This window comes from Ochotona princeps, chromosome 9 (assembly GCF_030435755.1).
Source record: "Ochotona princeps isolate mOchPri1 chromosome 9, mOchPri1.hap1, whole genome shotgun sequence".
Taxonomy (NCBI): Eukaryota; Metazoa; Chordata; class Mammalia; order Lagomorpha; family Ochotonidae; genus Ochotona; species Ochotona princeps.
The window spans coordinates 75,649,050-75,664,396 of NC_080840.1; the positions used below are offsets into that span (position 1 = coordinate 75,649,050).

At 42.9% G+C, this 15,347-nt stretch overlaps 1 protein-coding gene across 1 annotated transcript in view; it reads right to left on the bottom strand.

The window, feature by feature from the left end:
* The window catches only part of NECAB1 (N-terminal EF-hand calcium binding protein 1), a 198,221-nt gene extending 183,203 nt beyond the window's left edge, over window positions 1–15,018 (bottom strand). The window contains exons 1-2 of the mRNA XM_004597242.4: window positions 14,850–15,018; window positions 6,067–6,091 (exon numbers count right to left, since the gene is read on the bottom strand). Coding sequence (XP_004597299.1) covers window positions 6,067–6,091; window positions 14,850–14,948 — 124 coding nt within the window. The 5' untranslated portion in view covers window positions 14,949–15,018. The remainder of the gene's footprint in view (window positions 1–6,066; window positions 6,092–14,849) is intronic.
* Window positions 15,019–15,347: the final 329 nt, after the last annotated feature.

Here is a 15,347-nt window from a genome sequence, read left to right on the forward strand (position 1 = left end):
CTTATGGAACTGTATCATAAAATGATAATAATAATAGTAACAATAAAATGAATTAAAATTTTTAAAAAAGAACATTCAGTATGCTATTGCATTTAACTGTTCATAAAGCCTGCAGAAAAGGCACAATCATTATACCCATTTAACAGATGAAAACATTAAGGAAATTGGTCAGTTTCATAGAGGAAGAAGAATGAGGATTTGAACCCAGATCATAAACTTTATCATAACACAACATACTTTGAGAATTAGCTAGAGTAGAGAAAAAGACTCAATTGCAAGAACAATAGGAGAAAAGTATTCTGGGCTGACAACTCACGGATCTGTTATGGAGGAGCCAGGTTCAGGGTGCATGTCACCTGACTATACACAGGCTCCCGGATCAGAGGAGGACCTGATCTCCTAGCCTTTGACAGTCCAGCCGGAGACAGCCATTTCTTGGGCACAAGAACCTGAATCTAAAATGTGCTTGTTTCTGCGACAGCTGATAAGCCCAGCTATGTAAAGATAAGAATTTTCACAGTTTTCTGATTCTGGCAAAAAAAAGTAACACAGTTGTGAAGTGTGAAACTGCTTTACATTTTACCAAAAAAAAAAAAAAAAAAAAGTACTACGGAAATAGAAAAACTTGTTTTTCTTATATTCTTAAGAAAAGAAAAAATTCAGTATAATCACAACTTTCACTCATGGGTTCCACCCACATACACCAGTGGTAGCTGAGCCACTCCTTCCAACAAGGTCACTATTAAGGCAACAGATTGTTTTTCTTCATTTAAATGAATCCTCCCTAATACACTCTGCTTTTCAAGCTGGTGGGTGTATATAGCCACAGAGCGCAAATACTTGAGAGTAAACACATATACAGAGTTATTTGAAAGTCTTACTGATCTGTAATAAGTTATCTGATTTCCATTCACTCATTTTCCCTGAACATTTCTGAGAAAAGTGTGAGGAATTCTGAAATAAAAGTCAGCCTTGTGTCGATAATCTCTCATGCCCGGAGCCAGCCCTCCATTGTTCCCACTTCTCCGGGGTTAGGAGACAGGATGAGGAAACAAGCAAGGCTGAGAAGTCCATTGTGGGGGTTGGGAGAGTCTTAGTGAGTAGGTCTTCTCAAAGGACAGCCTCATAGCCTGGCTGGGCAGGACACATAACCACAGACATCCATTACTGAAGGTTTGCGACTTCACTCAAATTCGTCCCACTTTCTGAACTTTTGTTTCAGCTTTGCATATTTCCTTGTTAACACTATTGTCCCAACTCTGACCAAATTAAAAAGTTAGCAATCTCATAAAATCCACTTCGGGTTGACTGATTATAATCAACGAAATCATTAAAATATCTCCAGACACAGAAACACTAAATAAATCATTCTCAGGCTAGGAGTTTTCCTTGCCAATGTTATTTGTTTATTCATTTATTCAGGAGGTATTTTGGTCTTGGAGTTCTGCTTGTTTCAGATTATCAACTAAATAAAACTACCAAACTGTTCAAATTCAGGTTTAACTATTATATAATAATAAATAGTTCAGAAATACAGTTACATGGTTGATAAAACTGACCCCTGCTTTTTAAGCCATACTACTGATGACAGAATTCAGAGAAAGCTTCTGGGGAGGAATAACCCTGAGCTGAAGTCAGGAAGCTAAGCATCATTTCTAAGGGAGGAAGCTGTACATGAGCCAACAGGTGGATTTAGACTTCATGATCCTCGGACACAGTGAGGGAGAGGGGGCTGGGAAGTGTTACTGCTAAGGAGTCTGTTATGTTTATCCATATAAGTAAACTGAAAGCCATATATATATATACGTGTGTGTGTGTATGCAACAATATTCGCCAGTATTATTCATAAACTACATAAATAAGAAACAGTGCTTGGTTTGGTTGAATGGCACCTGCAATTGTGCTTCCTCCTCAGTTTTTAAGGCCAAATTGTTGTCTGTGTATTTCTTGATGGTAGTCTCAGAAATACTACATGTCTGTGTCATGGCAGCCATTTTGCTCACGACTGTGGACTGCACGCATTTCTGCCCTCACAGATGAATAAAGTCCAAGACTAGGCTGCATGAAAGGCCTGAAAAAAGCTAGAGAGATCTTTTAAAGAGAACAGTCATTCAAAGGGGATCAAAAGTGCCACCTGCAGGGCCTATTTGCTGATCAAGAACAGCAGAAGGCTCAGGCAGTTGGCATAATGAAGCCTGGGCTAGCCACACCCCATATTGATGTGCCTTGCTGTGCACCCAAGCTCCTTTTCCGATTCCAGTCCCCTGCTGATGTGCACCCTGGGCGGCTGTGGATGATGGCTGAGGTACTCAGGTTTCTGCTTCCTTCACGGGAGACCTGAATTGAGTTCCTGGATCCTAGCTTTAATCTGATACAGTTCTAGCTGCTGCAGATATTCAGTTAGTAAACCAGTGGATAAAAGATCTGTCTCTGATCTAACCTCTCTCTGTGTTTGCATTTTATTTGCTTTTTAGACAAATAAAAATAATTACATAAAAATTTTAGGAGCAGAAAAATTGGTAGTAGATCTTAGTAGGCTCACATCATTAAGAGGAACACTGTAGTGTTATTCACTATTCCAAACTCTCCATTTTGCCTTTTATTAAAGCTGAAAAACTTTTCCCCAGACATAAACAAACAAATACTGTGTAATCTCACTTGTATATGGAATCTGAAAAGTCAATCTTACCAAAAACAGAATGTAAGCTTCCACTGTCCAGGGTAGGGGGATGTGGTGAGGAACAGGAGACGCTGACCAACAGCAACCAAGCTCTTTCACACGAACAGGTACTGAAGACCTGATGTGCTACCAGCAGTGACAAATGTGCTAACTAATTTGATTGAGGGAATCATTGTACAATATATGTCTGTCTAATCATCACATTACACATCACGGATACATCCGATCTTCATTCTAGTTATCATTTTAAAAGAAAAAGTTTAAGTTTCAAAACATTTTTCATAAAGTCATGTATATTCAACCATTGTGAAAGAGCTTTCTCAGGAGTTTTACATGTTTAGGCTTAATTCTGGGCTCTTCAGCTCAAACGAGTAGCAACGTAAGCCGTCCCAGTTTTAAGCTTATCCCCATATCCCAGCCTATGATTTGAAAACAACTAAAGAAAAAAAAAATCTCTTTAAGACACCGTTGTTATCACTAACCACCAGTCATGCTGTTTTCCAGGATTTTTTCTTTCACGTCAGATACAGTCCAAAAAGTGTATCTGTCTAGAGCAGGAGAACTGCCATACTGCATGCTGTCTCTTATACCTTTCATGATTATTCCACCCCCAATTAAGATGTCTGCGAGAGATTCACATGATGGCCTGTTAGTGAGAGATCAAATGCATGCAGCAGCTGTTTATTTGCAAACAGAAACTGTGATGAGCACATGATACAGAAAGATGGTTAATTTCTTATGCTTATTTCTTTCCACTCACATTAGGTTATTTACTCTTCTTTCCCGTTTACAATTCATCATGTGTGATAAACACTCTTCTTGTTTTTCTCCATTATCCATTGCAATAGAAATAGCTGAAAGGCTTCAGAGAGCCATGGAATCACACAATAGCTCAAGTCTTTGGTAGTAATAGTATTAATAATAACAATAACAGCCAAATAAGTGTCAAGTCCTTAGTATGTACCAGGCACATCTCTGCAGATCTTACATACATCATGTATTATTCATAACACACTATGACATATGTGGGCAACATTATCTACACTCTTTGTAAGGTTACTTGGTAGCATTGTGATTCTTTAAATCCAAACCTTCCTGACCACACAGAGCAGAAAGGAAGAAAAGTGAGATGAAATACAGAGAACAGTGAACAGAGAAGGGTGTTGAATAATGAAGTAGAACATCTCCAGTCACTACTAATGCATTCAACAAATGGTTAATGATACCTAGGACAGGCTGGGTCTAGTGTCTACTCCTAGGACAAGTTCCTTGTCATCCTGAGGCATGTTTTCTCAGAAAAACAGAATCTATAACAACTGTGGCCCTCCACTCACAAAGGCAATAATCAATATGTATCCAACTGTTGAAAACAGAGAGGGTGGAAAGCTACCACAGAAATTGAAGAAGGTTTCCCAATTCAGATGCCTGTTGAGCAAAAACATAAACAATATATGAGCAGTCTCAAGCTGATTAAGGATACAAAAGTACAGCAGGCAGGAGGCAAAGTAGGACAGCGTGGGATTGACTTAGCAGAGGAAAGGGCTGGATGCTCCGAGAACTGAGTGCTCTAAGGGCTGCAAGCGAGGAAGCACGGGGAGTGTTGTCTCAGAACAGGTGGGCACATGGCTTTGTTATTTCTGGCTCTTTTTCATTTCAATTGGTTCATTAAAAATTGTAATATCTGGGTTTACTGTGGTAAACAGAAGAGAGCTTTGCGTAAAAGTTGATTAGTAGGCACTCTGTCCTGGCATAGCAAGGTGATTATAGCTAATGAAATAACAATCAAGAAAGGACCTTGATTGTTTTCACCATAAGAAGCTGCTCAGTGTCTGGGGAGGAAGCTTTCATACCAGGCTAGGACATGTGTTAGCAAAGGGTATAAGGAGGGAGCTACCGCTGGCAGGAGCTTGGTGAGAACACATGATTCAGAAGGTTGCCAGCTCACGTGACTGTTGTCTAACACACAGCCTGTGAGGCTACCACAGGCCATTAAGTCATGGGAATTACTTCTTCAGCTGTTTTTATTATGACTATAGATTATGATCATCTTAGCATTGCGATTATCATAATGTTTATATTGATGGAAAGAAGGGTGATAGATGAGCAATCATGGTCTTTTATCAGAGCTGTGGGGTCCAAGAAGATAGACTGTAAGAAACAGGAGAGGGTGGAGAGGGTGATGTGTCATTTCGGAGCTGGAGGCGGCTGCTGAGACACAAGGCAAGAAGCACAGAGGCAGATGGGCTGTTCCGTTTTATGCTAGCATGCCCTGGTGCTGGTTGTCAGACAAAAGGCTGAAGGATGAGATGAGAAAACAATCATCGCTTCATTACTCTCATCTTAGAAAATAAACATGTGATTCATGATATGTCAATCACTGAAACATAATTATAAATTCTGGCATATAGGTACAGTTAAATATCATCAGCATTCACAGCACTATCGCTCCTTAGATCATGATACATTTTCTGTTGTGTAGGAAGTGTGTAATTGCAGTCAAGCCCTTCTTGATCTGGATGTTTCAAAGTAAACCAGACTAGAACTTGTCATCTAACTATCAGATACACACCTTGACTTAATTTCTCCCTATAGATACACAAGAGAAAGAATTCTTTGTATCTGAAATTTGCCCACATTTTTTGTCAAAAATATACTTCTACCACAGTATTTGTCCCATAGTAGCAGAATTAACTTAATAAGTTCTGGGTTTTAGTACTCTATGGAACACCATTTCTGGCAGAATAAAGCAGCCAAAAATATTATTTATACCTGGATTTTGTTCAGTTATCATTACATTAACAAAAAAATTATCTTATTTCTAGTTTTCTACAACCTCTGTCCCTTCACACTCTCTCTGGATTATCATTCCCAGTGTAAACACTGCAAATTTCACAGTGAAATATAGACCGTGGCCAAAAGGTAGCGATGAGCCAGCGATGGAAGCTTTCAGGCAATATTTATTTATTTATTTAAGATTTATTTATTTTTTTATTACAAAGTCAGATATACTGAGAGGAGGAGAGATAGAGAGGAAGTGGAGCTGCCGGGATTAGAACCAGCGGCCATATGGGATCAAGGCGAGGACCTTAGCCACTAGGCCACGCTGCCGAGCCCTCAGGCAATATTTAGAGTGTAGTGTCGTCACCAAGGCCACTATTGAAGTTCAGTGTGGACAAAAATTGTATCTTCCTGTCAAGTCAGAATTCCTCGGCCAACTTTCTGTGGCTATGTGTAGCCTACACTTGCCTAAAACTGTGACTGGCACACACAAAATTACATTTCCATGGCAATTCCTAGGGTTCTCACCTTCCTCCTTGTTATCCTTTAAAAGATGATGCCAAATGTTAAGAAATCAGTAAACAGAAACCACAGATTTTTGAACTTACCATTTTTATCTGCTCTCCTCAGTATCTGGAAGAGAAAAAGAAAAAAAAATAATCACTACTTTTGATAAGAATTATTATGAACAGGATACTCACATCCACTTCATCCACTACTAAACTAAAGGCACTTCAATTTTAACCAAACTTTCCCCAATCAATATTGGTATTATATTCAAAACCCCCAAATAACCCAATGTTCACCAAAAGGAGAACAGATACAGAAAGTTTGGTATATTGTTACAATGGAATAGTGCTAGACATTTTTTTAAATGACTTATTAAAAGATAGACTGACAGTATTATAAATAATTCAAGTGATTAGAAAACCTACAGATGAAGCAGTGTCTAAAGAAGGAGTCCATTTACATAAAGTAATAAAATACAAAACAATTACTGCAACAGTAAGCGGTAAGTATTGCCTAGAAATTAGTAGGGCAAGGAAGGAAGAAAAAAAAAAGATATGAGGAAACTTCTGGAGTGATAACTATTATCTTGATTGTGATCATGGTTCTACTTATGTCAAAATCATCTAATTTAAATTTAAATATGTACATGTTAATATAAGTCAACTATCCAGGTTAATAAAACTAATGACAAAATTTAAGGATACAGTGAGTAAGTCCCAATAAAAAGAAGCTCATCTGTCTTGAATTTACTGTATGTGTGTGTCATTAATGACACAATTAAACCTTTTTACATTGTCTTTGACAGAGACGGACTGCTCAACCATCTGATAGTTGTTACATTTCAATAATGATTTCTGGATTTCTAAGAAACGAATCTTTCTTTTACTGTTGCTCCACATGGGCACAGAGTTAGGCAAACCAGGTTTCATATCCCTCTGACCACAGCAGCTGCTCAGGCAAGAACACAGTAGAGCCAGTGACTAACAGAGCATGATTTTGCTCAGTTACTTAGAGTGAGCTGCATTTCCCTTTCTGCTAGGCTTGAATAGAAAGATCCTTGCAAGGAAATGGTATCAGCTCTTTCATGAATGTTATGTTGCAGTTGAATTGTGTCGCGTAAAAACAAATGTTCAAGCCTTAAACTTCAGTGCTTGTGAATGTAATGTCATCTGGAAATAAGACCTTTGCTGATGTGACCAAATTAAGATGAGGGACTGGTGCCAGCACGGTGGAATTCAAGTTAATACTCTGTTTGCTATGTGTGCATCCTGTATGGGTACCTATTTGTGTTCCACCTGCTCCACTTTCAATACAATGCCCTGCTTATGACCTAGGAAAGTAGTGAAGGATGGCCCAAGTCCTTGGGCCCCTGCACCCACCTGGGAGATCTGAAGGAAATTCCTGCCTCCTGGCTTCAGCGTGGGTTAGCTCTACTGTGGCTATATGGGGAGTGAGCCAGTGGAATGATCTCTCTTTGCCTGTCTCTCCTTCTCACTATCAATCTGCCTTTTCAATAAAAATAAGTAAATCTTTAAAAGAAAAAAAATGAGGTGTTGCTAGAACGGGAAAGTTCCTAAATCCAATAACTGGTACCCCATAAAGGCAAGAGCAAAACTGAGATGCATAGACAAAGGAAGGAGGCCATATAGTGACAGAAACTCATTGGAGTAACGCAGTTACAAACCAAGGAATAGAGAGACTGAGAGCTACCAGGATACGCAACAAAAAAGGCATGAGACAGCCTCACCTCTGAGGCCTCAGATGGAACATGAACCCACCATGGCTTTCATTCCTTCCATGTGGCCCCCAGAATTGAGAAAGAAAAATCTGTATTTTTAAAGCACCCTTTTTTGTGGCTGCAGCTTGCTATGACAGCCCTAGAAATAACAGAATAATGGCATGGGCAGAACCATCTCAGAAGGCAGCAGGAAGGACTCAGAGAAACTGGGCCTTTGGGGCACCAAGTCCCTGACCTAGTTATCCTGATGTTAAGATCTCTGTTTTTCAGTGCAGCAGCCAATCAAGTATTATTTTTAAATCCCAAAATAGTTTGGATTATTTTTTATTAGCTGCAATCTAATTAACCCTAACATGTATGTGTATGTGTTTATGTATATGTATAGAAAAAGCTGGACACTATAACAATGAGACACACACACAGAACCAAAGAAAATTTTCCTCTATCATAACACAATGACAAATTTTAATCACTTACAAGCAGCCCTTGGGAATCATTTTCTCTGGAGTAACTTGTAATTATAGTTAAATAACCAGAGCTATTCTATTTAAAAAGCGTTTCTTAGAGGCAAGCATAAAACCTGGGCAACGTTTTTTTAATTCCAGGTTGTCTGTTTCACTGCATTCTACTACACAACATTACTTTCTTTTATTCTGTCGGCTTCATGGAAATGAGTTATGGCTAAATCCAATCATTATTGCTATCTGTTTTTATCAAACACTAGGCACTACAAAACTTTTCTAACATCAAATGAATATTGCCCTGACCAATGTGTGTAAGAAATTGGTCCTGATTTTTACTAAATTGTTACTTTATAGGAAGGCTGAATTCAATAGTAAGAACTACAATTAAAGCACAATGAGACACCAATGACTTTTCCTCTACATAAGTGACTTCCAGGGCGTGTATCAGGGAACTAACCCCTCAGCACAAACAGCTGCTTGTACTCCAAACCAAGGAAGGCAGACACACAACACATCCCCTTTCGTGCCTTAGACACACTCTTCCGATTTTATTTCAAGTTCTAGGATGTCCTTGTGAGTTCAGGGGACTAGGAGAGCAATCTCTACACACCAGAGCACTGAATCCAGCCAGGACTAGCGACATTTCATTTCATAAAGGACAATCTTAAGTAGTACTCAGCATTTTAGAAATAAGATTAAGACAGTAGCTTGCGTTAATGAGACCGTTATTGAAATTAAATATGAACAGAACTGTCTCTGCTGGAAATTTTGCCTCTGAGCCCACAGACTAATAAAGAACATACTGCTGATGAGAGTTGAGTTCATTACATTATGTTACCACAGTAAACCAGGTCAGTCTATCTTATGTTTGTTATCACTAGATGAAATAGTAAATGAATTTGAATATCATGGACAGGCTTCAAATTCAAATATAGATAATACTGAAGTTTCCATGAAATTTAAACAGTAATGAAGACATTACTTTACCTCAAGAGAATACTTAAGAATACTTAAAAAAATTGAAGATGGGATGGCTATCAACGGGGTCACCCACATTTCCCATCAGAAGGCAAGGGTTCAAGTCATGACTCTACTTGTCCTTCCAGGTTCTTGCTAAGGTGCAGCTTGGGGGCAACAAGGGACCATTTAAATATTCGGGGCCCTTCTACCATGGGAAAGCTGGAGCTCCTCATGAGCTCTTGCCTTCAATCTTACCCTGGCCAGGCTTCCACAGCCGTTTGGGAAGAATCAACAGACAGAAGTTCTTTCCACCTGACTGTCAAATCAAGTTAACTCAAATCAAATGTTTGATGAAACCCAGAAAAATTACATTCCCTAACATTAAAACAAACAAACAAAAACGTTCTTTTGATGGCTTTGACTAAAATTCCTTACCATAATCTATCAAATGGCAGGCATGAAAGTGTAAATGCTAACCCAAAATGGGCATAATCACCATTCCTTGAGCTAATATTTGCCACTGCCTCATAGCACAGAACTGATTACTCCTGGGTTATGAGACAAGCTGGTCAGACTCAAGGTGGACTTCTGAGAATCTGAGACTCAGGACGGAGTCAGTCATTGTTGAGAACATGAACTCTCATCCCAAAGGGAAGACCTAGCAGGTGACTCATGCTGTGAACACCCACAGGCGCCAATGTTATCAGGTCAGTAGTCACCCTAAGACAAAATGTGAGGACGTACGTAGACCTTAAAATGTAGATGGAAGAAAAGCAACTAGCACAAGTGAGAATACTTTCTTAGTTTGGCCATGGGAGAGCCCTGTAGGAGAGACTCAGCCAAGGCATGCTTACTAGTACAGAGAATGATAAAGTTAACTGCTGTTCGCCCAAAAAAGAAGTATATGGCTCAACGGGACTCCCTCTCCTTTCACAGGTCTCTGCCCTCAGAGACAAATGTGTACCAGGACTCAGGAGTAAGGACCTTTTGAAGCAAAAGCCATTATTCCTTTTCACCAAGTCCTTGGCCATCCAAACACTGTGCTTTGTGTGAAGAGTGTTACCGGTGTGCAAGTCAGGGGAGTCACTTGTCTCTTTCACAGCCTCCCAACCTCAGTTCCACCTCCCCTGGGAAGCAAGGAAGACAAGCGTCCCTCCCAGTTAAAAGGCAAAGGGGGAACTGGCAGAGGGTGGATGGAGTTGCAGCAGGATTCGTTTTGGGTTGGCTCTTGCTTTCTAGGCTGAATCGTGTCCTTCTCCCTCATGCCAGGGCGGTGCTGAGGGACCAATGTCTCCAGAGTGGTGTGTGCTCCATTGGGGCCTGCCCTCGGCTCGGGCATGCAGTCCTCCGGCCAAAGGAAGCAACCCAGAAACCACCGGCATCCTCCCAATGCTTCTGTGTTGTTGCCCACAGAACCTGTTCAGACCCTCCCCGACACCAGCCTGTGGGGTGGAGTCCCTTCGTACCCAGTGCTAGGTTTGCTAAACCCCAAGGGAGGTCTGAATGAGTGTTTATGATGAACTGTTACTCAATCCTGTCATTTTCAAGAGAGAATGCCATGTTAACTAGCTTGATAAAAAAGCAGTCCCTGTACGGGCTGATGGATTTAGCTACAGTTATGTATCAAATCAACACGAAACACGGCTGTAACTACTAAATTTCAAATTCATAAGCATAGTAGCCTTTTTTCTCATGAACTGTTATTTCAACCTTAGGAAACAAATACCATGCTTATCGTTATGGTTCACTGGGAGATAAGAGAAATGAAGCAAAAGACCACTGTTGCAAATATCACTGTGATTTTGTTATTTATCTATTTTTGGCTTCTAAGAACTGAACATGTCTAATGTCATTAGCATTATTCTAATAGCAGTTTAAACCCTTTTTAGAGAATCAATTCTTCCAGTAGTATTTCATTTTTAAAAACACTATTTATTTGGGCCCAGGGCAATAGCCTGGTGGCTAAAGTTCTCACCTTCATGCGCCAGGATCCAACATGGGCACCAGTTCCTATCAGAGCTGCTCCCTGCTTGTGGCCTGGGAAAGCAGTAGAGGATGATCCAAGGCTTTGGAACCCTGTACCCATGTGAGAGACCCAGAAGAAGCTCCTGGGTCCTGGTTTCAGATCGGCTAAGCTCCGGCCATTCCCACTACTTGGGGAGTGAACCGACAGGTAGAAGATCTTTGTCTCTCTATAAGTCTGAGTTTCCAATAAAAATAAGTAAATCTTTTTTAAAAACACTATTTATTTGAAAAGCAGAGTGACAGAGAGAGAGAGGAACAGACAGAGAAGAGAGAAAGAGAGGCAGGGAGAGAGAAAGCGAGCACTTTCGTGTGTTGGCCAAGCCTGGGCCAGGTCAAAGCCAAGAGGCCAGTGTACTTTCACGTGTTGGCCAAGCCTGGGCCGGTCAAAGCTGAGAGGCCAGTGTACTTTCACGTGTTGGCCAAGCCTGGGCCAGGTCAAAGCCAAGAGGCCAGTGTACTTTCACGTGTTGGCCAAGCCTGGGCCGGTCAAAGCTGAGAGGCCAGTGTACTTTCACGTGTTGGCCAAGCCTGGGCCAGGTCAAAGCCAAGAGGCCAGTGTACTTTCACGTGTTGGCCAAGCCTGGGCCAGGTCAAAGCCAAGAGGCCAGTGTACTTTCACGTGTTGGCCAAGCCTGGGCCGGTCAAAGCTGAGAGGCCAGTGTACTTTCACGTGTTGGCCAAGCCTGGGCCAGGTCAAAGCCAAGAGGCCAGTGTACTTTCACGTGTTGGCCAAGCCTGGGCCAGGTCAAAGCCGAGAGGCCAGTGTACTTTCACGTGTTGGCCAAGCCTGGGCCAGGTCAAAGCCGAGAGGCCAGTGTACTTTCACGTGTTGGCCAAGCCTGGGCCAGGTCAAAGCCGAGAGGCCAGTGTACTTTCACGTGTTGGCCAAGCCTGGGCCGGTCAAAGCCGAGAGGCCAGTGTACTTTCACGTGTTGGCCAAGCCTGGGCCAGGTCAAAGCCGAGAGGCCAGTGTACTTTCACGTGTTGGCCAAGCCTGGGCCAGGTCAAAGCCGAGAGGCCAGTGTACTTTCACGTGTTGGCCAAGCCTGGGCCAGGTCAAAGCCGAGAGGCCAGTGTACTTTCACGTGTTGGCCAAGCCTGGGCCAGGTCAAAGCCGAGAGGCCAGTGTACTTTCACGTGTTGGCCAAGCCTGGGCCAAGTCAAAGCCAAGAGGCCCGTGTTCCATGCACACCTACATCAACGGCAGGGAGCCACTTAATTCTGTGATCTCCCACTGCTTATCCAAACATGCTAGTAGCAAATCAGCAGCCAAGCAGCAGGGGCTGCAAACAGCACTCTGATAGGGAATCCTGGCAGTGTTGCAAGCAGTGGTTTAACCCACTGTGCTACAAGGATGGCTCCTGTGATATTTTAGGGCCACCACTGCAGATCAAATTTTTTTTCTCAAATTTGGAAATCAGTCTGTGTGATGCAGAAGCCTCCAGCTGATTTTATATCTTTCCCAGTTTGGACTAGATAGTATTTATTCCTTACTTATTTATCATTTTTATATCAAAAAATAAGCTTTTATAGCAGTGCTATTAGGACATATTAAATCTAATCATTAAATGCTGCATTTTATGCATATGTTATTTTGCTACAAGCAAAATGAATAATTCAAAAGTCCCTAAGTGATACATCCTCTTCTATGTCACGTATTTCACCAGAATGTTAGATTTTTTTCACAAAATGCTTCCAAGTGTAAACAAAATCCTTTTGAGACAAAAACCAATGGCAAAGTATTTGGTAGACTAGCATTTTCTGACAAACAAGTATGTCAACACCTCTTACATGGAATCAGTTTAATGTTTTTATTTCTCAATTCTAGAAATAAACACGACAAGTCCCTTCAGTGCAGTAACCAGATGCTGTCCGCCCGCAGAGTTTGGGAGTAATCACACTTATTTAACAATGAGAATTCTAGCTCCTCTATGTTTTTAAGAGAGTAGCTGCAGAGGTTGGAGTGCATGTTGGGGAGGCTCCTCTTCCATTTACATGGTTTCAATATTTTCATCTTTACACTTTCAACAGAACTTGTTAACTGCTTTCTTAAAAAAAAAAATCATAAGGAAATGCTCTTCCTATGTCAGCATGCTGCTCTGAGTCAAGTTCATGGCTAGCAGCTTAGTTAGCTGTCAGCCTCCAAATAAACATGTTTCTGGAGCCTTGATTTGCCCCCGCCATTGGGGATATTTGGTTTGTGGCGTTTGTGGTACTGCACCTTGTCTCGGCTCAGGTCCTCTTGAACTTTAGGGCCCTGAAGAACACAGTTAGAAGGGTGCAGGACCAGCCAATTGTACCATTAGCGCCACCATCACCAACTGATCCCAGGCTAGCAGAGATAAATGCTCACCAATGGCAAAGCACCTGTCCATCTGTCTGGGTTGAACCAATGGAAATTGGGACACTTGGATCGGAAGAGGGTGGCCAGCCCTGAACACCTGGAATCCTGTGCGAGTCAAGAAAGAAGGCAGCCAGAACACGCACTTAAATCTTTTACCTTAGACCAATTTTAATGACTGAGTGCAGTTTTTCTCTCTCAATTGAAAAAAAGAAGAAAATATTCCAGCTAATCCATTCAAGATAAATTCTGCAAGATTCCTCATCCACTTCCTACTGCCTTCATTATCTCTGCTTCCCCATTATGATACTAATAATTTGATTTCCTCATATTTTCATCTTTCTACAGATAAATGTTTTTGGCCTCTGGCCCATCTCCTCCTCACTTCGATTTTAATACGAGATGATAACTCTGAGAAGGGCACGCAGCTGGCTCTGTGCCTTCACCCACTTCCATCATGCCAAAACCAGAGGCTGCCTGACAGGTCCCCAGTGGGTCAGACAATACCTCGGGGGGGTCAGTGTGAATGTGACAACGGGGGGGGGGCACAAATGAAAGAGGAAAAATCAGCAAAGACAAAGAGGGGAACCAGGCGACAGGGGAATAAAATATGGACAACAGACACAGCAAGACGGCAGAGTCAATGGGAATAAATAAATAAGGAGCCACACTGCTATCAAAATAGTAGCCACGCATGAGGGAAGAAAAACCCCTCGGAAAGCAGAAAAGAAAAAGCGATGGTTATTCCATAGAGAGATGGAGGAGGGACAGGACCAAAGGCAAAATAGCTGAAACTCTCAGAGAAAATAATACTAATTACCACGTGGAGAGGTGTAAGGGAGACCCTGGGGGGATCGGGGACAAGCAGCAGTAGAGAAAAAAAAAAAGAGCATGAAAGAGACCATGGCCACTGCTGTAACAAGGAAAACAAAACGTGTTCCAAGTCATTGTTTCCCAGGGGCTGAGGGAGGATGGCATGGCAAGGCGTGTTCTGTGCGCCGCTGGGCATCCCTGGAGCTTCCGCGGGCCCGGGGCGGGTAGAGACCCCACCCCACCTCGTACCTTTTGTTCACCCAGACAGGACTGTGCTGTCCCCAACGCAGCACCTATTCAATCCTGGCTTGCTGGGGAATCTAACTTTTGGAGATTTCCTCTAAGGGCTGTGGAATCCCAAGCTGCAGTCTGGGACAGCCCTTTAGATAAGCAGAGTGCTGGTCGTTTCTTGGGAGGATAGGGGTAGTTCTCACCCAAGTTCTAGGATCCACCACTGGCCACTCCTCTCCACCCCCACCCGATCCCCGAGGGGATAGGACAGGTGCTGTGGCAGCTTCCAGTCCTGCCTGCGGCACTTACGTCGAGGAAGATGGACATGCCCTTGGACAGCCGCAGGGCAGAGCTCAGCTCCTCAGAGGAGTTGTTGGAGGACGGCGACGTCTCCCGGGAATCCTCCATGGTCGGGGCGGCCAGGAGCCGGGCTGGGCTGGTCGGACCCACGGGTTCGGCCAAGGGCGCGGCCGAGCTGCAGCCTCGGAGCGCCGCCGCCTCCGGCTGAGTGGGTGTGCGCTGCCTGGCGCTCCCGGCGCTTCGTCTCCCCGCCCTCTGCCCGGCCTCCGCGCTCCGCACTGCTCGCTCTCACGCCTTGCTCACGGCGCCAGGAGCCTCCTCATCCCGCACGTAGCAACGCGCGGCACCCCTGATGAGGACCTGCGCATCCCAGGACAGCCCCCACCTGCAGAGGGAAGGGAGCGTCCCGACAGAGACCGGCACAGCAACAGCCAAGTAAGGAAGGACCGCGTGCCCTAGCCTTGCTCCACGGTGGACACCCTAAGTCCCTGGTGGCTTGCAGAGGTT